Below are 23,267 nucleotides of genomic sequence, written 5' to 3'. Positions count from 1 at the left end.
CAACATCCTTGTAAATCTCCTCTGCACCCTTTCTATGGTTTCCACATCCTTCCTGTAGTGAGGTGACCAGAACTGAGCACAGTACTCCAAGTGGGGTCTGACCAGGGCCCTATATAGCTGCAACATTTCTTCTCGGCTTTTAAACTCATCCCACGATTGATGAAGGCCAATGCACGGTATGCCAGCTTAACCACAGGGTCAACCTGCGTAGCAGCTTTGAGTGTCCTATGGATTCGCACCCCAAGATCCCTCTGATCCTCCACTCTGCCAAGAGTCTTACCATTAATACTATATTCTGCCATCATATTTGACCTACCAAGATGAACCACCTTACACTTATCTGGGTTGAACTCCATATGCCACTTCTCAGCCCTGTTTTGTATCCTATCGATGTCCCGCTGTAACCTCTGACAGCCCTCCACATTATCCACAACACCCCAACCTTTGTGTCATTAACAAATTTACTAACCCATCCCTCCACTTCCTCATCCAGGTTATTTATAAAAATCATGAAGAGTAGGGGTCCCAGAATGGGTCCCTGAGGCCCACCATTGGTCACTGACCTCCATGGAGAATATGACCTGTCTACAACCACTCTTTGCCTTCTGTGGGCAAGCCAGTTCTGAATCCACAAAGCAATGTCCCCTTGGATCCCATGCATCCTTACTTTCTCAATAAGCCTTGCATGGGGTACCTAATCAAATGCCTTGCTAACATCCATATACACTACATCTACGGCTCTACCTTCATCAGTGTGTTTAGTTACATCCTCAAAAAATTCAGTCAGGCTCGTAAGGCCTTTGACAAAGCCATGCCGACTATTCCTATTCATATCATGCCTTCCAAATGTTCATAAATCCTGCCTCTCAGGATCTTCTCCATCAACTTACCAACCACTGAAGTAAGACTCACTGGTGTATAATTTCCTGGGCTATCTCTACTCCCTTTCTTGAATAAGGGAACAACATCTGCAACCCTCCAATCCTCCGGAACCTCTCCCGTCCCCATTGATAATGTAAGGATCATCACCAGAGGCTCAGCAATCTCCTCCCTCGCCTCCCACAGTAGCCTGGGGTACATCTAGTCCAGTCCAGGTGACTTATCCAACTTGATGCTTTCCAAAAGCTCCAGCACATTCTCTTCCTAATATCTATATGCTTAAGCTTTTCAGTCTGCTGTAAGTCATCCCTATAATTGCCAAACTCCTTTTCCATAATGATCCAAAAACTTGAAGGCCACCCTTCTGCACCATCTCCTTAGCTATGAGTGAAACTATTCTTCTATTGTTGGCCTCACTGGTATGTGAGATAGACAGCAATCCTGAGATCACTTCACTGGAGGTCCTGACCTTTAGCTTAGTACCTAACTCCCTGACCTCTACAAGACCTCATCATCCTCCCTTCCTTTGTCATTGGTACTAATATGGACCATAATCTCTGGCTGCTCACCAACCCTTCCACTTACAAATACTATGAATTTCATCTGAGATGTCCCTGACCATGGCACATGGGAGGCAACATACCATCTGGGAATCTTGTATCTCATTCTCTTCCACAGGACCTCCTGTCTGTTCCCCTAAACAATGAACCCCTTACCACTACTGCTTGCCTCTTCTCCTTCCCCTTCCCTCCCCATCCTTTCTTTCTGAGCCACAGAGCCAGACTCAGTGCCAGACACCTAATTGTTGTGGCTTTCCTGTTTTTGGTGGGGCGGGGGGGGGGGGGGGGTGAACAATCTAGCAGTGTTCAAGACGATGTACTTATTGATGGGGTGGTCATGGTGGTACCCTGCACTCACTGCTTATCACCTTTTCCCCCTCCGTTGCCTGTGTACTGCACCTTGGGAGTAATTACCTGCCTGTATCTCCTGTCAATCAATTCAGCCTCCCGAACGATCCAGAGTTCATCCAGCTCTAATTTCCCTAACACGAAAAAAGCTGCAGCTGGATGCACGTTCTAAAGGTGTAGTCATCAGGGACACTGGAGGTCTCCCTGTCCTCCCACATACTGCAAGAGCATTTTACTGTCTTGCTTGGCTTTCCCACTACTTCATTTGAGCAAAAAGAAAGAAATTTACCAGAAGCCTGCCTTGGCCTCCATCTCTCCTTGCCAAAGCTTCAAACTCTCTACTCTAACCCTGACCCTCATGCAACTGCTGCTCTGCTTAAACCTAACTATTTATTAGCCCTCGGCAAGTGCGTAATGTCCTGACTGGCCCCACTCGCTTTTCAAGTCTTGTGCTTGCTCACCACAAGCAAAGGTCCTCGGAGGAACAGAATACTAAATTTCCTGATCGAGTCAAGAACAACCCAAATAAGACCAGTGGTGCAAAAATTGAGCTATGGCTTAAGATAGTGCCTTCCAAGGGAATGGAGGAGTGAATTGTAGAAAATTGTGGATACTTTCCCAGTGGGTGAGATTCTTTGCTTAAGTACAGATTAATGTTTGCTTACTGCTCAAAACCCAATTTAGGTTTGTGTAACTTTTTGTGGAGTTGTGGGCTATAGCTGTTTTGCCTCTGTAAGCACTTGACTTTGGGTGACCAAAGTCAGATGAGTATTTGGCTTTGGAAACATTGCGGTGAATGACTTGTCTGTGATGTATTGCGGAAATTGTCATGACAAACGCTAACACTCTTCAGTCCAATTGTATCCTGGCTTTTATAAACACTTCTAAATCCACTCGTTAATGTTTTGCTATAAACCACTTTTTTCTGCACATTTCGGATATGTTGCTTTTCTCATTGCCTTTGTGGTTCAGTGCCTCGTTTTTCTTAAATCCTGCAATATCGTATGACTATATACATTTTTTTCCTCGTTCCAGATCTCGGGCATTGCACTCATTGTGGTTGGTATTGTGGTCCAGACCAAGCTGAATGGCACACTGCACATCACCAGTGTTGCTGCCTCTGGTGCTCCCATTGTCATCATCATAGTTGGCGTGGTCATCAACTTCGTGGCCTTCTTTGGTTGCTGTGGTGCCTGGAATGAGAATTACTGCATGATAACCACGGTAAGGGGCCTGCCTGGGCTGTTTATATATCACTATTGCCTACAACTCAAAGTGAAAGAGGACTGCCAGCTTTCCATTCAGTCCTCGCTCTGCCTCCAGGCTGCCCTAATCAAGCATAGAAACGACAAAAACATTTGGAGGCTTTCACTTTTGAAGGATAAATGTCAGAGTCTGGGTGCGAGGAGCAGCCCTCTTGATATTTTCATGTCAATAGCTGTCACGCTAAACAAAGTGTCTGCACTGCCACAGTGCAGTCTTGGCAAACTGGATGATTGGGTGCAACACACACAAAATGCTGGAGGATCTCAGCACACCAGGCAGCATTTTGTGTGTGTTGCTTGGATTTCCAGCATGTGTAGATTTTCTCTTGTGTTTGGATGAATGGGTGACTAGTTTCTGTGGTATTCCCAGTTTTATTGACTACTGTACAACGCTGTTTACTGATGGCTGTAATAGCTTGGCATGTATTCCATTGTGACACTTGGTACTCACGACAAGGAGGTTCCTTCTCTTGTATCATGCTGTGTTATTGGCGTACAGGCGTTGGTATTTAATCCATCATTCTTGCGCTCTAGCTGTCAACAGTTTGGATTGGGTGTTAGAGGGCAGGATTGGCAAATCCAGGTTCAGTAATTTGACAAAAATATATAAAAATGGGGAGGTTATGCTGATTTTCAGGGCTTTGGTGCAACCACATCAGGAATATTGTGTGCAATATTGGTATTCTTCTTGAATAAGACCACCAATGTGTTAAAGGCAGTTCAGAGGTCTGCAAGGCGGTGCCTGGAATGGTAGGTGGGGTGGGGTGAAGGGGCATTACTGGAACATACAATTCTGAAGGGTCTTGAATGGGTAGATGTAGGGAGAATGTTTCCTCTTGATAGGATCTAGAACTAGGACCCATCCTTAAGGTGGATGGAGTAATTTTTTTAAGGCTGTAGATCTCTGGAACTAGATGCTTCAACTGCCCTTTTTGAGTGTGATTATTAGGCAATGGTAGATTAATTCTTGATAAGAGGAAGTGAACAGGAAGAGCTGAACTTGCAGACATATCGGCTGTGATCAGATTAAATGGCAGGCTAAGCTTGAGGGGCAAAGTGGCCTCAATGTTCGTAGTGGAATAGGTATTCTGTCAGTACACTAGTCTCCAAGTGCTTGACTCGTTGATGTGCTGGTACTGAACATTTTGCGTTTTCCACCAGCTCTTTGTATTGCACCCCTTAAATATTTAGGTTGGAGGTCAGGGTTGTTAATGTGATGGGCTATCATTGCTAAAGTGACTAGTTATGGAGAGGGTTTCAGCCCAAAACATTCACTGTTTATTCCACAGCATAGATGCTGCCTGACCTGCTGAGTTCCTTCAGCATTTTGTGTATGTTGTGCTGCATTTACAGCATCTGCAGAATCTCATGTTTATAATTGTGGAGAGAGCCTTGTAGTCATCTGGCCTACCCAGTAATAAGTCTTGGTTTTGTCACTTTTCATATTGTCTTGAGATGTAAAGGTAGCAATTCAGCCAGTCGAGTCTCTGAGTATCATTCAGTATGGTCACGAGCCTAATCTGATATTCACCCACTGGTTACATGGGATCTGCAACAGTTCAGTGGACTTGAGATCATTTTCCTCCACCACCACCACCCAGTAAATAGTTTGAAATGCGAGGGTCTGCTTCTGCAGGGTCTCAAAGGAGCTTGCTGGTCCATTATTAAAAATCATACCAAACAATTTGTAAGTGCATAGTAAACGTTCTCTATTTTCTGCTGTGAGGTACTAATTGTACTTCTCCCAACTTGAGTTGGGAAGTTGAGAGGTTGATCTATAATGGTCTGTTGAAATGCTTTATATTTTTTCCTGGTTCTAGTTTGCTGTTCTTCTGGTCCTCATCTTTCTTGTGGAGATTGCTGCTGCCATTGCTGGTTACGTTTTCAAGGACAAGGTGGGTATTACCTTTTCCCTTCTCTGGGGAAAGGTTTTACACAAATGTTTTGTTGTTTGTAATTTTTTTTCTTGACCTTGAACAAGAAGCTCAATTTCAATCTGCCAAGTCATATGCAAAAGTTTTATGGGGAATGACTTTTTAATAGGTACATTGCAACAGGGTTCAAAGATGCATGCAGTATTTTGTAAGAACTGAGTATGTTCTTACCACATTTGAATGATTGAGTGTTCCAGAACAAGGCAAAATGGTGTTGAAGAAATCAAATTGCAGATGCTGGAAATCTGCAGCAAACAGAAAATGCTACAAATGCTCTAAGACGGTAATACCATTAGACGTAGGAGCAGAATCAGGCCATTTGGCCCATCAAGACTGCTATTCAGTCATGGCTGATCCATTATTCCCCTCAGCCCTGCTCCCCGGCCTTCTCCCTGTAACCTTTGATGCTGTGTCCGATAACGAACCTATCAAGCTCTGCCTTAAATACACCCAACAACCTGGCCTCCACAGCTGTCTGTGATAATAAATTCCATAAGTTCACAACCCTCTGGCTAAAGAAATTTCTCTACATCTGTTTTAAGTGGACACCCCTCTATACTGAGGCTGTGCACTCTTGTCCTAGACTCCCCCACCATGGGAAACATCCTTTCCACATCTACCATGTCTCGGCCTTTCAACATTCAAAAGCTTTGGATGAGATCCTCTCCCATCCTTCTGAATTCCAGCAAGTACAGACCCAGAGCCATCAAACATCCCTATTATGATAACCCTTTCATTTTCAGAATCATCTTTGTGAACCTCCCCTGAACCCTCGCCAAACTTTTCTTAGATGAGGAGCCCAAAACTGTTCACAGACAATACTTGAGGTGAGATCTCACCAGTGCCTTACAAAGCCTCAGCATCACATCCTTGCTCTTGTTTGTATTCCAGAACTTTTGAAATAAATACTAACATCGCATTTGCCTTCCTCACCACCGACTCAACCTGCAAGTTGACCTTTAGTATGTTCTGCACAAGGACTCCCAAGTCCCTTTGCATCTTAGATTTTTGGATTTTCTCCCCATTTAGAAAATAATCAACACATTTATTTCTATTATCAAAGTGCATGACCATGCATTTTCCAACATTGTATTTCATTTGCCACTCTCTTGCCTATTCTCCTAATTTGTCTAAGTCCTTCTGCATCCTACCCGTTTCTACAACAGTACCTGCCCCTCCACCAATCTTCATATCATCTGCAAACCTGGCAACAAAGCCATCTATTCCATCGTCTAAATCATTGATACAAGCTTAAAAAGAAGTGGTCCCAACAGAACACCACTAGTCACTGGCAGCCAAATAGAAAAGGATCCTACTCACTTCCTCCTACCAATCAGCCAAAGCTCTAACAATGGCAGTAACTTTCCTGGAATATCATGAGCTCTTAAACAGCCTCGTGTGGCACCTTGTTAAAGGCCTCCTGGAAGTCCAAATATACAACGTCCACTGCATCCTATTTACCTATCCTATTTGTAATCTCCTTGAAGAATTCCAACAAGTTTGTCAGGCAAGATTTTCCCTTGAGGAAACCATGCTGTCTTTGTCCTATCTTGTCCTGTGTCAACAAGTACTCGTAACCTCATCCTTAACAATTCACTCTAACTTCTTTCCAACCACTGAGGTCAGGCTAACTGGCCTATAATTTCCTCTCTGCTGCCTTCCTCCTCTCTTAGAGTGGAGTGACATTTGTAATTTTCCGGTCCTCTGGCACCATACCAGAGTCTAATGATTTTTGAAAGATAATTACTAATGCCTCCACAATCTCCTACCACTACCTCTTTCAGAACCCCGGGGTGTAGTTCATCTGGTCTGGTTGACTTTGAGTCTTTCAGCTTTTTGAGCACCACCTCCCTTCTAATAGTAACTGCACTCTCTTCTCTTCCCTTCCCTCACACCTGTCAACATCTAGCATACTTCCACGGTGAAGATTGGTGCAAAATACTTATTTAGTTCATCTGCCATCTCCTTGTCCCCCATTATTATTTCTCCTGCCTCATTTTCTGGAGGTCCTATATCCACTCCCATCTCTTTTTTACATATTTAAAAAAGTTTTTGCTATCCACTTTGGTATTGTTTGCTAGCTTGCTTTCATATGCCATCTCTTCCCTCCTAATTATTTTAGTTGCTCTCTGTAGGTTTTTTAAAAGCTTTCCAATCCTCTATCTTCCCACTAATTTTTGCTTTGTATGCCCTCTCTTTTGGTTTTACATTACCTTTGACTTCCCTTGTTAGCTGTGGTTTTACTATTTTGCCATTTGAGTAGGTCAGGCAGAAGGAGAAAGGGTTAATTCCCCAAGTGTGGGACTCCGTGTCAGAACTTTTGTTTCAGACTGGAAATGTTAGTTTCTGCTTCAGTTGCTGCCTGACTTGAGTTTCTGGCACTTTATTTCAAAGTGGGGCTACAGTGGTTTAAAAGCCCCTTGCCATTAGGAGTGAGAAAAGTGCTAGGAGTTTGGTGAAGTTTGTTCTTTGACATCTTGAGTAATGACAGCACAAAACATGAGGTTGTTGGCTTCTGCATGCATGTCTGTGATTTCACATCAATCTGATTTTTTTTCAACTTTTGTTCTCATCTTCATCTGACAGATTCGCGATGCCTTTGAGAAGTCGTTTAATCAAACCATGGAGAGGTACAACCAGACGACTAGCAAGGACATTGACAATTGGCAGGAACAGGTATGTGTGTCTCTGAGGAGCCTTTGACTGCAAGTTTCGTCAACCATGGTTGCTGGTGACACATTTAAGGGAGCATTTCTTTCTATTAGCAGAAAAGTAACTACCTATCCTGAGATTTTTCTGTATGTGGTTTAAACCCTGTCCACCTGTGGAAAATCTTGTTAGCATTTCCAGCAAACATCAAAAGCTTCTTGATTCTTAAGCCCTAACTTGGAGTGAGAACCTCGGCAGAGGTGAGCACTGACTGTGATACAATAACCTAGTATTTGCATTATTAATCTCTCCTAATAATCAGGAGGTGCAGGTTTGAATCTGGCTGTGAAACTACTTGGGGTTGTATTTGGGGAAATCTGGTTCAGTGATATCCTTGCAACACACACAAAATGCTGGAGGAACTCAGCAGGCTGGGCAGCATCTATGGGGGGGGAAAAAACAGTCAACGTTTTGGGCCGAAACCCTTCGGCAGGACTGGAGGGGGAAGAAAAGCTGAGGAGATTTGAAAATGTGGGGGGGGATGGGAGAGTAAAACACCAGGCGATAGATGAAACTTGGAGGGGGAGGGGTGAAGTAAAGAGCTAGGATGTTGATTGGTGAAAAGAGACAGAAGGCCATGGAAGAAATTAAAAGGGCTGGGGGGAAGGAGCACCAGAGGGAGGTGATGGGCAGGCACCTCCCTCTGGTGGATAGGGGGAAAAGGGGATGGGAAATGGTAAAGGGGGGGGGTGGGTGGTGAAGGCATTACTGGAAGTCTGAGAGATCAATATTCATGCCATCAGGTTGGAGGCTACCCAAACGGAATACAAGGTGTTGTTCCTCCAACCTAAGTGGGGCCTTAACACGACATTAGTGGAGGAGGCCATGGATGGGCATATCGGAATGGGAAGTGGAATTAAAATGGTCACTGGGAGATCCCGCTTGTTCTGACAGATGGAGCGTAAATGCTCAGAGAAGCAGTCTTCTAATCTATGACGGGTCTCACCGATATTCGGGCCATGCCGGGAGCACCAGACACGGTAGATGACCCTGACACTCACAGGTGAAGTGTCTCCTCACCTGGAAGGACTGTTTGGGTCCTGAAAGGTAGTGAGGGAAGAGGTGTAGGGGCAGGTTAGCTCTTGTTCTGCTTGCAAGGATAAGTGCCAGGAGGGAGATGAGTGAGGAGGGACGAATGGATAAGGAAGTCGCGTAGGGAGCGATCCCTGCGGAAAGCAGAAAGTGGGGGAGAGGGAAAGATGTGTTTAGTGGTGGGATCCAGTTGGAGGTAGTGGAAGTTTCGGAGAACTGTGCTGAACGCAAAGGCTGGTGGAGTGGTTGGTAAGGACAAGGGAAACCAGGAGGATAGGGTAAGTGCCAGTCACTTCAGTGATATTGTTCTCCAAGCTGGCCTGTGTGACTCCAGGTTTTGCCAATATGGTTGACTCTTAAAGTGGGCATTGAAATAACCCAACAATCCATCATTTCACGATACATGCCAGTGATAATAAACCTGATTCTGATTTACTTGAAGGTCAGTTATGGAGGAGCAATGAATGCTGGCCTGTTCTACATTTTATTTAAATAAAACCTTGATATCCTTCTGTTATCAGACTCTTGAATGGACCTCTTGTATGCCAAAGATGAACTCTCGCCTACAGTTCCTCTTGCCTCAGGAAAGCAGCCAATACCCCATACTCTTTATCACTTGTCTCCAATCCCATTGGGCAGGAGGGATAAAAGCTTAAACACATACCAGCAGACCACCAGGCCCAGGACCGCTTCTATCCCACTGTTAACAGACTTTTGTACAAACCTCTGTATGCGAAACATGAACTTTTTATCTCCTAATCTACCTCCTAGTGGCCCTAGCACTTTATTTACCTGCACTACACTCTTTCTGTAGCTGCAGGACTATATTCTGCATTCTGTTTTCTTTTATTTTTCCCCAGTATTGTTGTGTATGGAATGATCTGTGGGAATAGCATGTAAAAAGAAAGCTTGACACTATCGTGTACACATGGGAGGGGGGGGGGGGGTGGGGGGAGAGGAGAAACTTGGAGGAAACTTTAGTATTTTTGAAATGTTATTTCCAGCAGTCCCTTGAATTTTTTTCCCCCCAGAAACGGACTCATTGTAACCCTGAAGCGCAAACTCCAATGCCGGTAATTCGGGGGTTTGGACTGATGATGCTTAAAGGTTCAGATCTCACTTGGAACTCTTATTAACTAAGCCTGTTACTGGTACAATGTTAACACAATTGTCCCTGTTTTCTACTCTGTTGGACCTGTGCATAAACCAAGTTGGCTTCAATTTGTTTCATCTCTTCCTGCAGTTCCACTGCTGTGGTAGTGTCAACTATAGTGACTGGTTCCCGCAGCTGAATAACACGGTGCCAGATTCTTGTTGTAAGCATGTCTCTAAAGATTGTGGCAAGAATGTTGATGCTGCAAACATATACAGGCAGGTGAGTAATGGTTTGACCTTCTGTTCACTGGCATCCACCAGATTCTAATGTCGGAGCCTTTGAATGCTTGCAGCTTTACAAGTGAAGAGCGGGTGGTGGGGGAATATCACTTAGATTGTTGCATTCACCATCTGTGACCAGCCCTGCTTAGAAAGTTCAAGTTGCTAGTGGCATTGATGCTGTGTATGGGAATGCTGTTGAGTTTCTATCCCATTAGTCATTTTAGGGATATTTTAATTTTCTCCTGTAAATCTGGTATTAAGCAGCAACTGGAGCTATTGGATTGTCGTTGAAAACCAATAGCTTCACTAACTCTCCTTCATGGAAAAGGAAACCACCTCTTCTCTTCACAAAAGGCTCAGATGAGGACCATTTTAGTCTCCAAGAGTTTGAATAAGCCACTGTTGTATGTATGAGTAGCTAGGAATACTTTGGTGCCAACATCCTGCAAAGTTTGAATCTAACAAGTTTAATAAAAATCTGTAAGTAAAAGGTGGCGAATAGGAGGTAGATTTTCCTCTAGGGCCAGAAAGTTTGAGAAGTCCTAGATTTGGATCAGGGATCAGTTTTGGGACTGCAGATTGTTACACATCAATGAACAGGATGAAGGAGTGTGATGACAGTACCAAGATTGATTGAGGGTCAGGTAGTGTTGTAGAGACAGAGTCTGCAGAAAGGTTTGGACTGATTAGAAGAGTGAACAAAAAAGTGTTTGAATACAACATTAAGTGTGGGGGCTGTGCATTATGGTAGGGAAAATAAAGGTGTAGACTTTCTAAATGGGTATAATTCAGAAATCGGGTGCGAAGGGACCTGGGAGTCCTTTTTCAGGATACCTCAAGGTTAAGCTGGTAGCTTTTTTGAAAAAAGGCAAATGTAATGTTGGCATTTGTTTTGAGAGGACTGGAATGCTCTGCTGAGCTTTTATAAGGTATTGTCAGATCACATTTGGAACATTGAGCAATTTTGGCCCCTGTATTGATCCTGGAGAGGGTCCTGAAGAGGTTCACAAGAATGATCCCTGGATTGAAAGGCTTAACATATGAAGAATGTTTATCTCTGGCCCTATACTTGATTGACTTCAGAAGAATGAAACTGGGTGGGGGGGGGGGGGGAGTGCACAGAAATGTCATTGAAACCTGCCAGATACTGAAAGACCTGGATAGAGTGGGTGTGCAGAAGATGTTTCCATCAGTATGACATTTTAGAATCTGAGGGCACAGCCTCAGAATAAAGGAATATCACTTTTTAAAACTGAGATGAGGAATTCCTTCAGCCAGATGGTGGTGGATCTGGAAATATTGTCACAAAGCAGTGGAAGTCAAGTTATTGGGTGTTTTTTAAGGCAGAATTTGATGGGTTCTTATCTGGAAAGCAGGGTAAGGGTTACAGCTAAGGTGGGAAAATAGGGTTGAAGAAATTGGCCATAATCGAATGGCAGAGCAGACTCTGGGCTGAATGGCCTAATTCTGCTCCAGATGTCTTGTGGATAGGACATGGTCTAGAATGATGCATTATGTTGAGTTGGCTCTTCCTGAGTTTTTGTCCCTTATCTGAGGGCTTTATCAGCACCAACTTCGTGCCACTCACTATTGCTGAAGCTCACTAATATACTGCTCGGGCCCTGCTTTCAGAATGGGAAATCTTAAAGCTCTGCACACAAGGAAATCTATGTGGGTCTTATCATTTCCTTAAATCTTCATCATTTGTATTTTTCCTGTCAGTAAGTTGTTTTTTTTTTAAATATAGGGCTGTGTGCAGCTTATTAATGATTGGCTTAAAAACAACATTGTGATCGTGGCAGGTGTTGCTCTTGGAATTGCCTTATTCCAGGTAAGAACAAATTCTTCTGTGTGACAGCCTGTGATAAAAGTTTGACAATGTTTATCCACCAACCGTGACTGTTACTAGCCAGTGAACTCACTTCCTGTTGCTGGAACTCCATCTCCATAGAGGGAAATGGACAGTCATTGTTTCAGGTCAAGACCCTTCAGCACTAAAGAAGGGGAGTTGGCCAGTATAAAGGGGCGAGGCAAGAGTTGACAGGTAATGGATGGATCCAGGTGGGGGAGGGGAACAAATAATGATAGAAGGCATTTCCTCCTTGTCTCTGTGCAGTCTGTTAGACAATGGATGTATGGCTTCAAAAAGGAATCAGAAGGGACCTCTTTGCATTTTGATCAAATGGCCTCATTGGGGCAATTTTCCAGGTTGTTTAGTTGCATGTTTTGTTATTTCAGGCATCACCAATGGTGAGCAGTTGTAGACCTGGGAAATGCTCTGGACACTGGGCATGTTTCCACAGAAGTAGAAAAGGCCAAGAGTTGTCTTTTTCCTGGTGTTTGTTGAGGGCACCACTTGGTGAAGAGGGAAGGCAGGGAGGCTCTCTCCTCAAAAGCTGCCGGGTTGAATGTCACACTGAGAAACATTGCAGTGGGATTAGATTGATGATTCCTCCTGCAAAAGGCTAGTAGGGATCCAATTGTCTGGATATACTTCAAGGTGAAGGCCAGCTGCTGTTGTAATTGTCAAGATTGCTAGGAGGGGTGGTTGACCATGGTGTTAACACTGCCTGGTGAAGCACTAAAATAATCAGCCCTTGACCTCCTGTAACTATACACCAGTTCATAATGTCCAATCTATCTTCAGTCGGGGTATGACATGGGGAATTGACCTGAAATGTATGGCTTTAGGTGATCAGCCTATACCAGAATCTGATTTGCAGCCAGCCCTAGCAATTGTTCTGATTTATTGAAAATCAGGCCTTTTCTCCCCTTGTATGTGAAAGACTCAAGTAAAGCAAAACAATGTGATAGAAATCCTCAACTGGCTAGGTGGCATCTGCTGGGGTGGGGAGAGGGGTTGGTGTAGGTGAGTAATAGTTCTTGCTGGTAAGTCACCTGGTTCATTTGTGCCCAGTGTGGATAATTTCTAAAACAATTGTCGGCAAGGTGGGTAGTAATGCTTGTGTTGTGTTGCACCAGTTGAGTTAGAGTGCAGTCTTGTAAAGTGATGAGGTCAAGGCCAGCAATTATCACCCTTCCTCTGTTGCCCTTGTGGTGCTAGTGAACCACTTTGCTGTGGGGGAGATGCTTCCATACACTGGAAGCAACAATTATATTTCAAATGTTGGGCTGGTGTGTCATTTGAAAGGGAGTCTGGATGGTTTTGGCACTAGAGGTTGCACGTGCAGTCGTTTCTAGACATTGAGTTATTTTGATTAAAGAATCTCAGAGTCCTTTTGGACTAATATTGCAATGATAGAAATTTGGTCCAAACACTTTGCTACCTTGATACGCATACCAAAAAATCTACCAATGGTAGACTTTCCATTTGCAATTGTATGTCAAGATCTCTTGAGCAATTACATCACTAGTTAATGAGATTTCAGTGTAATTTTTGTCTAATTTAATTTTGTTTTTGTTTCAGCTCCTTGGAATTATATTTGCATGCGTGCTGATGAAAGGCATTAAAAGTGGCTATGAAGTAATGTAGTCTTCATCTCAACAGCCAATGTTCATTGAATACCTTACGTTTGTATTTTTGCCACAACTGTGAACTTTGATCACAATGAATATTCTTTTGTTAAAAGAAAATGAATGTCTGTGCCTTTCTCCTTCATTACTTTTGACATATGAGCACTAAAATGTAACCAAGGTGACCCAGTAAATGCTACTCATTTTCTACCCCCTACCTGCTCTACAAATGTCTTGTATCACCATGTTTTTTTTCTTGTGAAAGACAGATCATGTGCAGAGTGTGCTTTAGTTTGTTGGGGGTTATTCAGCTGTACTGTAGGGGCCATGATTTAGGGTGGAGTTTCTCCCTCATTTCAAGGGGGACTTTCTGATGAAATGTTTGTCAGCATGTTTTGTGTTGCTCACTAGCCTCTGCAATCATCAGGCAACACTCCATTGTGTTTGGTCAAGAGGCCACAGCACTTTCTGCAGCTCAATCTGTAAAATGTGTTGTTAGCCTTTTCCAGGATAATGTCCCCTTCACCTTTCTCTCAATCTCTTGAAAGCTTTATTTATTTTTTTTATTTTTTTTGAGGGCTTTAATAGCTTGTATTGCCACACCCTGGCTACTTAACCTTGCAACTTTAAGCAGCTAGATGACTCCCAATGGAGAAGTTGGCGATCACTAGGAGTAATTTTTCTTTCCCTTGCCAAGGAGCTAATATAATTGGGAGTTCTGCTTCCACTTGCATGTCCTTGGCCCGTTTATTCAGTTGTGCCCAGCTCACCCATTGGAAGTGGTTTACAGTTCCACTTGATCAAAATTCTCTTCAAGGCACTCTCCAATATCTAGGGACGCAGAACCCTAATATGACTGTCTTTCTCCTTGTGCTCTTCTTCCCCCGAGTGAAACTTGTAAAGTTGAAACAAACATGCTAGAGTGAGGGCACAGTAACCTTTTCATCTTGTTCAAAGGCTTTGGCTTGCAGTCTTGTCACTCTCAAGGTGAAAGATTGGCTCTGTGTTGTAGACCATTGGTTTGACATCTAAAAGCTCATGGCACGTGAGTATGGGAGCTCTCCTGCTGGCTCCAGTCATGTTGTTTGATCTATACACCTGATGGGCATGCCTTTAACACCTTGTTCCATTTTCAATTTCCCACTCCTAAACTTCAGCCTATGACTTCACTTGAAGTTTTGTCAAAGGTGATCTGGGAAGGCAGGCCAAGACATTTTTTTAAAATAAAATGTTTTCTTTTTTGTTTTTTTTTTTTGGACCAGGCTTTGGGCTGCTGCAATGGTGGGGTGTTTACTGTCTCCACAGAGTGGATGAAAATGTCTTTATATTTTGGGGAAATACTAAGGCCTGACATATCACTTCATGAAGCTTAAATCTGCAATGTCATTTGTGCACTTCCCACCATTCCTTGCCCCACCACCACCTGTCTTAGTCATGTTAGTATATTTGGTTGTATTGGAAGTTGCTTCTTTTCAAATTAGATCTTGAGAACTTCTGAGAAACTGTGCCAGCACCACACCCTTTTGCATTCTGTTTGTGCCATGGTTATTTAGGAGGTAATCAAGAGTTCTTGTATATTGAGTGGGGTGCAGTTTACTTCCCAACACCTTCCCCAAAGCCAATTCAAAGAGAAGCCCCGCTGTTCTGTTTCAAAGGACATTCCAACTTCAAGTCACTGCCTCCTATGGATTATAGGTGCAACCTCACTGAGGGGGTAGTCTCTTCACATCCCATCCTTAAACTTCATAAGGGCACCTGAAAGCAACACTGCTTCACAGCTTTCTGATCACTCTTAGAGAGGAGGGTTGGCGATCCTTTGACGGAATTCTAAATTTGATGTATTTTCTATCCAGTTTGTCAGCATGGAAATGTGATCGCATGCTATTTTCAATATGGTTCCTTGTTTATTCAAGTGTTGAATTTCTGATGTTCTGTATGTGGCAAAATAAACATTTTCTAGGTTGTATGCCATGCCTGTAATGTATCATGTTTTATTTGCACAGTCTATACAACAGCTTACAGTTTAGTTTGCTACCTAGAGGTAACTATCTGTGGTCGTGAATGAATGAACCCGCTACAGAACCTGAAGAATTCATAAACTTTGTCACTATTTGCTGCCTTTTGACCAAATGTAAACCAATCTGATCATGCAGCTCCATACCCATACTAAGGTTAACTTTAAACAGGTCTTACTGGACCAACAACCCATTTTAAAACATTTTTGCACTGTAATGTTGCCACAGAATAAATTTAATGTCAGTAATCTGATTTTCAGGGTAATGCCAACCCTGCCAGTGGTGCCCTTTTGCTGTGATGTGGCAGTTATTCCAATAGTTCCTCATCTCCAACAATGGTGTAGTTTGGGTTTGCCAATCTTTTTTATGCCGTGGACCAATACTGTTAATCAAATGGTCTAAGTATCCCTGGTTGGGAAACTGCCCTAGTTTTATTTCAATGGATTTGGAGTGATAAGTATTTTAGCTATTTCTGACATTATTTCACAAGCCATCTACCAATTGAGTTTCAGCAATGAATAACTAACTGGCTAATTGGAGTCAGCTGAGGAACAAACATTGGCCAGGCACCAGGAAAGCACAATGCATCTTTTGGCACTCACTTGCATTGAAGTGTTCAGCACAAGTGTTAAGAGTTCCAGCATCTATTAGACTTCAGATCAGAAAAATACAGTGACTGCCTGGGGGAAGGAACTTCTTAAGATGGTGTGCAGTTTTTAATTTTAATAACCCCAAGTACTTTTCAAAAGGGAGCTTTTAGTAAATGTCATTTGCAGCAATCTCCAGCTCCAATTACTAAGCCAATTTTGGATCTGGTTTGCGAACTTGCTTTCAATTCCATGGGCTTTTTGTTTTGAACTTTGGAGTTTAAAAGCAATGAAATATGATGACGAATCATGGGGAAGAAATCTTTTCTTGCTTCCCCCTCTAAAACACAGAAGCTTCCTGTTCTGGTTCCACAGATGCAACCCTAGCCTGACTTGACATGATATTTCCCATGGTGGGGAGTCTAAGACAAGAGGGCACAGCCTCAGGATAGAGGGGCATCCATTTAAAACAGATGCAAATAAATTTCTTTAGCCAGAGGGTGGTGAATTTGTGGAATTTGTTACCCCAGGCAGCTGTGAAGGTCAGGTCATTGGATGTATTTAAGGCAAAGCTTGATAGGTTCTTGATTGGACACAGCATCAAAGTTTATGGGGCAAAGGCTGGGGTGTGGGGCTGAGGAGGGGGGGGGAAAAGGATTAGCCATGGTTAAATGCCAGAACAGACTTGATGGGCCAAATAGCCTAATTCTACCCTTGTGTCTTGTGGTCTTAACATGCATCAGGAAATAAGCAGGGACTTGAACCTGTAACAGGCTTCTTGTATCCTAATCAAAGTCGACTCAATGCTGCTGTAGTGTGCTTGAGTGGAGAGAGTTGATGCTGCCCTTCTCTGAGGAGACCAAACCACATGGGATGGTTTCCCATCCACACCTTCATTAGCCCAGACACTCCTGCTTCCAAGACTCAAATTAAACTCCAACCTGCACCTTACTTTATTTTCCACTGCTTGGTGATATCTCCTATTTACAATTTCTACACTACTTCACATGGCCACGTAGGTGGCTGTTGTGGAGATGCACAGCTGGGCTACTGCAAGACTTCTAGCCTCTATGGGGAATAGATGTGTTCTTCCAATGACCCTGGAGCTACATAATCTGAAACCTGTGCTCCAAGTAAGGCCCACCCATAAGACTTTGGCGTACCAAGTCCATCCCAACATTCAATCATGGCTGATTATTATCCTCAACCACATTCTCCCTGTAATCTATGACACCCTTGCTAACCAAGAGCCCATTAATCTCTGCTTTAAATATACCTAATGACTTGGGACTCCACAGCCATCTGTGGTAATGAATTCTACAGATTCTCCACTCTCTGGCTAAAGAAATTTATCCTCGTCTCTGTTCTGAAGGGACTTCCTTGTAATCTTGAGGTCATGCCGTCTGGTCCTAGGCACCCCCGTTACAGGAATCATTCTTTCCATGTTCACTCTAGGCTTTTTGATATTTGATAGGTTGCAACAAGATTCTCTTCCCCCCCCCCCCCCCCCCCCCAAATCATTCTTTTAAACTCCAGTGAGTACAATACAACCGACAGATGTCAACCTATGGTGGCAAGGAGAGCTTCCAGGCTCATCAACTGTCACCTTGGTTACGATAGTTGACCACGGCAGTGAGGTTGTGTGGGCCTAGATGTGCATCGCTTCCTCATGCTTTGCATGGTCTACACAGGCTTCAGATGTCCTGTGGCAATGGAGAATGGGTGACGGAGGCAGGGCTGTGGTAGCTGGGAGTTCTCTGCCAAAGAACCAAAGGCAGCAGATGTGTCACACCTCAGGCACCTACTCACCAAGTCTGGTAGACTTCAACCCAGCCTGCCACCTTCTGCACCCCCCCCCCCCCAATTTGCTGCAGGGATTTAAGGGTGGAGTCAGTAAGTTTTTCAGGGTCCAGCCTGAAAGCCACGGTGACACAGTGGTCAAAGCTGCTGCCGGTCAGGTTCAATCCTGACTGGGTACTACCTGTGTAGAGTTTGTACCACCTTCAAACCCTTGCATGTTTGCTCCAGGTTCCTCCCTTGTCCCCAAGACATGGGAGTCTTGGGGTTCATTGTCTGCTGCAAGTAGCCCCTAGGGTGTAGGTGAGGGGTAAAATCAGGGAGAGTTGGTGTGAATAGTTTACAAGGAAATATAATTAATGGGGTTGCTCTGAAAGCTGGCATAGACTCAATAGGCTGAATGCCCTCGTGTAACAAGGTGAGTGTTGTCCAAAGTCCCAATCCATGCAATTAGCTCCCACATTGCATCAGATTTTAATATTCCTGTGTGTTAGTGGGATGTCAATTATTAAGCGGCTCAGTGCTGGCCCACTATTGGTTTATGGCCAGAGTTTATTTTAATAAATGACTGCTTTGGGCTGAGTTCCAGCTCCTTAGCAGAAACCCTATTGAGTTATTTTTCACACTTGCACAAGTTTCCTCTCGGTGCTGATGACCGCAGGGCCCTGGAACAAGGTGCAGCATGGTAGTGCAGCAGTTAGCATAATGCTATTACAGTGCCTGTGACCTGGGTTCAATTCCTGCTGTCTTTAAGGAATTTGTATTCTCCCTGCGATTGTGTGGGCTTTTTCCGAATGCTCCACTTTCCTCCCATATTCCAAAGACACGCAGGTTAGTAGGTTAATTGGTCACATGGATGTAAGTGGGCTGGAAGGACCCGATAACATACTGTATCTCGAAACCTAACTTAAAATCTAAGAATTGTTGGAACTGCAGCTACAACCATCAGAGTCTGTTGCTGATAAAGCAAGAACTTGGCATGACACTTCACCGAGCGCAGCCAGACTAAAATATGATGGCTGAGGAAACACCAGAGTGAAAGTTTTGGGAGGGATATCCTGAACTTCAACCCTGGCAGCTGAAGGTGCTGCCGCCACTGGTGGAACAATGGCGACCAGACAAGGTTGAAGGGAGCAGGCAAGTGTGAGGCTGAAGGACTTTGCCAGAGCACTGCACTTCACAGCAGATGTTGAGCAAATTCTTGCACGCCAATATATGTGGCACCAATGGTCACCCTGTCCACTAACAGTTAACGTAAGGCTTCATCATGACTATCAAAATAGTCATACAGCACAGAAACAAGCCCATCAAGCACCCTTCTGTGCTAATCCCATTTTCCAGCACTTAGTCTGTAAGCCTTCTCTGCCTTGGTGATTAAAATGTTCATCCAAATACATCGTAAATGTTGTGGGAGTCTCTGCCCCCACCATCACCTCAGGCAGTGTGTTCCAGATTCCAACCATCTGGGAGATGGGGTTCCTCCTTGGATCTAAAAGTGCTGTGCCGCTCCTGCAGAAAGCTAGTTTTCATGGTATTTATACCCTGTGTATGTATGCCTATGGCAACAATAAACTTGAACTAAACCTGAAACACAAGAGATTCTGCAGATGCTGGAAATCCAGAGCAACGCACAGGAAGAGCTCAGCAGGTCAGGCAGCATCTGGGGAAGGAAATAAAACAGTCTACATTTCGGGCTGAGACCCTTCATCAAGACTGGAAAAGAAGGAGAAAGAAGTCAGAACAAGGTGGTGGGGGGAAGGAGTACAAGTTGGCCATGTGTTAGATGAAACCAAATGGGGAGTGGAAGGTGGGTGGGTAGGGTTGGGGGTATGAAGTGAGAAACTGGGAGGGGAGGGTGATAGATGGAAGGGGTAAAAAGCTGAAGAAGAAATCTGATAGGAGAAGAACGTGGACCATGGGAGAAAGGGAAGGAAAAGGGCCACCAGAGTGAGGTGAGAGGCAAGTGAGGAAAAGAGACGGCTTAAGGGGGGAGCCTGAGTGAAGAATATGGAAAAAGGAGGAAAATGGGAAGGAGGAGAAATTACCAGAAGTTAGAAAAATAGATTTTCATGCTGTCAGGTTGGAAGCCACCCAGACAGAATATGAGGTGTTGCTCATCCAACCTCTTACCCCTTACCCTCTGGTTATAGACTCTTCCACACCAATGTAAAAACCTACCAATCAGAGAAATTCCATGGTGCCTCTTCGGGCTGAGTTCTTTTCATATTTTTCCTTCTGCCTTTCTGTCTTCCTTTCCCAGACTTGGTAAGGAGTTGTCTGTGCTAGCTACCCTGAGCTACCTCAATGGTAATCCACTTCTGACCAAGACAGTGAAAGAAAATCAAAGCAGAAGGTGATGGGAACACTCAGCAGGTCAGCAAGCACAAAGTACACTGCAGATGCTGTGGTCAAATCCAGACGTACAAACAAGCTGGAGCAGGTCGGGCAGCGTCCGTTGAAATGAGCAGTCAATGTTTCGGGCCGAGACCTGACGAAGGGTCTTGGCCTGAAACGTTGACTGCTCATTTCAACGGACGCTGCCTGACCTGCTGAGTTCATCCAGCTTGTTTGTACCTGTTGACTCAGCAGGTCAGGCAGCATCTGTGGAAGAGAGAATCAGGTTAGCATTTCAAGTCAAGGACTCTTCATCAGAACTGGGGGCCTGAGAAAGCGAATGTGCTTTGAGTTGGAGGGGTGTAGAGAACAAGGGAATGTCAGTGACGGTGGAGGTCGAGGTTGTCCCGCTGATGCAATGCTTCCACAGCCGCCGAGTTAACAGATGCATCAGGGCGGTTCGGGAGGGAGGGACAACCAGAAGGACGTGTTAGATCTGTGAGAGACAGAACGGCAGATGCTGGAAGTCTGGGACAAAAGGGAAAGCTGGAAATGCCCAGAAAATCAGACAGCATCTGTGGAGAGAGAAATTCTGAGTGGATACCCTTACATCAGAACCAGCCAGTTCCAACACACAACAGTAAAACTGGCTGTCTGAAATTGTTGAACTTGATAGTCACAAGGGCTGCAACACACCCAGACAGAAGATGAACAAACAAAGGAGGTTCCTCCTTTAATTGGGGAAGAATTTATCTTTTGGTTTTGCATTGCTAAAGGAAGATCCTTCTCCCAGCGCGTTCCTAACCCTCACAATCTCCTCTCCCTCCCTGCTCATCCTTGGTAGTAAAATCATCAGTGAACATATTTCTAATTTTGGAATCACATTTTCCTGAGGAACCCTGTCATGAGAACATCCGCAATGTAGCTGGAAATGGACTTGGAGAGTTAGTAAATTGGATTGCTGGGGGACGAGTGCTTCACTGTCCCTGTATCATTAATTCCAAGTAACCAGATGTTCCAGCCCAGTTGCTGCTACCGCTGTTGTAAATGCAGGCAGCCCAACCTGTTAATATAGTGCAGACACAAGATTACTGCAGATGAGTTAAACGTCCACAGGCGACCGTCAGTCTGTGTAGTAGGATGCTGCCAAATGTAAGATGGAAACTCAGAATCCAACAGCAGTAATGAACTGCCTGCTCTACTTCCAGTGTGTGCACAGCTTTGTCATTTATTATTCTTGAGGCAAACTACTTTGTCAATTCAACCATTTAATGTTGAGTGGATGCACCTCCCACTGAGATTGATCATTGCCAAATGCCATTTATCATAACGTGTGATCTATTATTCATAGACTACATTAGACAACCAAGAATACGTCACATCATTACTGTGACTGGTTTAATTTTACATAAGTAATACAGTGATAAAGTTTGTATATAAAATAAGTTGGAACTTGGGTATTGGAGTTGTCTTCTTAAATCTAGATGGAATGGAAGGGCATTAAAATGTTGTTAGGGAACTCTCGATGTCTTAGCATTCATATGTGTGTCTGTAAACGTTTTACAGGACAATCAGCATTATCTTTGCACCCAGTTCAAAGAGCAATATGACTTGCTCATGGGGCATCTAAGGGCTGAAGTAAAGTCAGTCCGGACCCCCTGCTCCTGATGGTTCTGACCTGAGAAATGAATAGTGGTCTTCACAGTTGGATCATAATTACTGCCTGGGATCTCTCAGGAAGGGTGAGCACTGGAGAGGCACAGATTAGCATCACTCCTGGTTGGTTACAGCAATGGATGCAACAGATAATCAGTAAGGTGAGAAGGGGTAAATTCAGAGGAGATGAGCAGGGCAACTTTTGGTGCCTGGAGTGCGCTGGTTGGGGTGGTGATGGAGGCAAACGCCTCTCAATGCATTCAAGAGACTCTTCATGCCATGAATATGCAGGAAGTGGAAGGTTATGGATGTAGTGTAAGCAGCAGGGATGAGTTGTGAAATTGACTTAATTAGTTTGGCACGCATTGTGGGCTGAATGGCCTGTTCCTGTGCTGTAATGTTTTATGTTCTGTGCCCTGACGCTACATTACCATGCAAAATCTTTGATGGGACACATACCCCTTAGACAACCAAGAAACTGAGAGTTTCCTTACAATGCAATTTATCTGAAATTTATCTTACCCAAACTCCAGATTGGATAATAAATCTATTCCTGAACACTTGTAATGAGGAATGAACATGAAGGATGGAGGAAGAACTGATCTCGCTACAAAATGACTTTGAACTGAAGCTGATGTTCAAAAAATCATATCAAGACTTTTGGCTGCAGAAACACATCTCTGAATGCCATCTTGCACTGTGGAAAAAAAGTGAAGATGTTCTTTATTGCCTTTCCAAGATCATATTTAGTGGAGCGCGGTTTCAGTGAAGTCGTCCAACTTGTTTCAAAGCAAGAAAATAGACTGTAAATTACTGAACGTGGGGATCTGAGTGAGACTCCGTCTGAGGTACATTGAGCCTGATGTTGAGAAGCTGATATCACTGCCCCAAACCATCCATCTCACTGAAAGTTGAAAAAATAATGAAGTCGTGAATAGTTGGACTACTAATGTATACCCTAAAATTGTTGATGAAAATTGTTTATACTGCAATTAAATAAAGAATTAATTGCATTTGTAGCTATAAATAGATTTGAATAATTTTTGCAATTATTTGTCACGGCTTTGAATTTGCACTTTCTATTTTCTTTCATTGTGCATCGTGAACCAATTTTTTAAGTTTTTATTTAATTGGAAAGGGAGAGGTTGTAGTCTGGGAGCCAAGAGGGCGGTAATCCAATAAAGTTTGGGAACCATTGCTCTATCCCACCTAGATTTAATAAAACAACTCCACTACCCAAATTAAAACTTGTTTATACAGAAATTTTCATTTGGATAACAACACTTTCTTTGCACGACTG

At 43.8% G+C, this 23,267-nt stretch overlaps 1 protein-coding gene across 3 annotated transcripts in view; it reads left to right on the top strand.

The window, feature by feature from the left end:
• The window catches only part of cd63 (CD63 molecule), a 58,204-nt gene extending 42,660 nt beyond the window's left edge, over positions 1–15,544 (top strand). For all 3 annotated transcript variants that reach the window (XM_073071060.1, XM_073071062.1, XM_073071061.1), the window contains 6 exons: positions 2,823–3,011; positions 4,873–4,947; positions 7,573–7,662; positions 9,971–10,102; positions 11,852–11,935; positions 13,532–15,544. In XM_073071060.1, the coding sequence (XP_072927161.1) occupies positions 2,823–3,011; positions 4,873–4,947; positions 7,573–7,662; positions 9,971–10,102; positions 11,852–11,935; positions 13,532–13,597 (636 nt within the window). In that variant the 3' untranslated portion in view covers positions 13,598–15,544. The remainder of the gene's footprint in view (positions 1–2,822; positions 3,012–4,872; positions 4,948–7,572; positions 7,663–9,970; positions 10,103–11,851; positions 11,936–13,531) is intronic.
• Positions 15,545–23,267: the final 7,723 nt, after the last annotated feature.

Source organism: Hemitrygon akajei, chromosome 18 (assembly GCF_048418815.1).
Source record: "Hemitrygon akajei chromosome 18, sHemAka1.3, whole genome shotgun sequence".
NCBI lineage: Eukaryota > Metazoa > Chordata > Chondrichthyes > Myliobatiformes > Dasyatidae > Hemitrygon > Hemitrygon akajei.
Note: the sequence above shows the minus strand (reverse complement) of the source record. Positions and strands in the feature narration are given on the sequence as shown.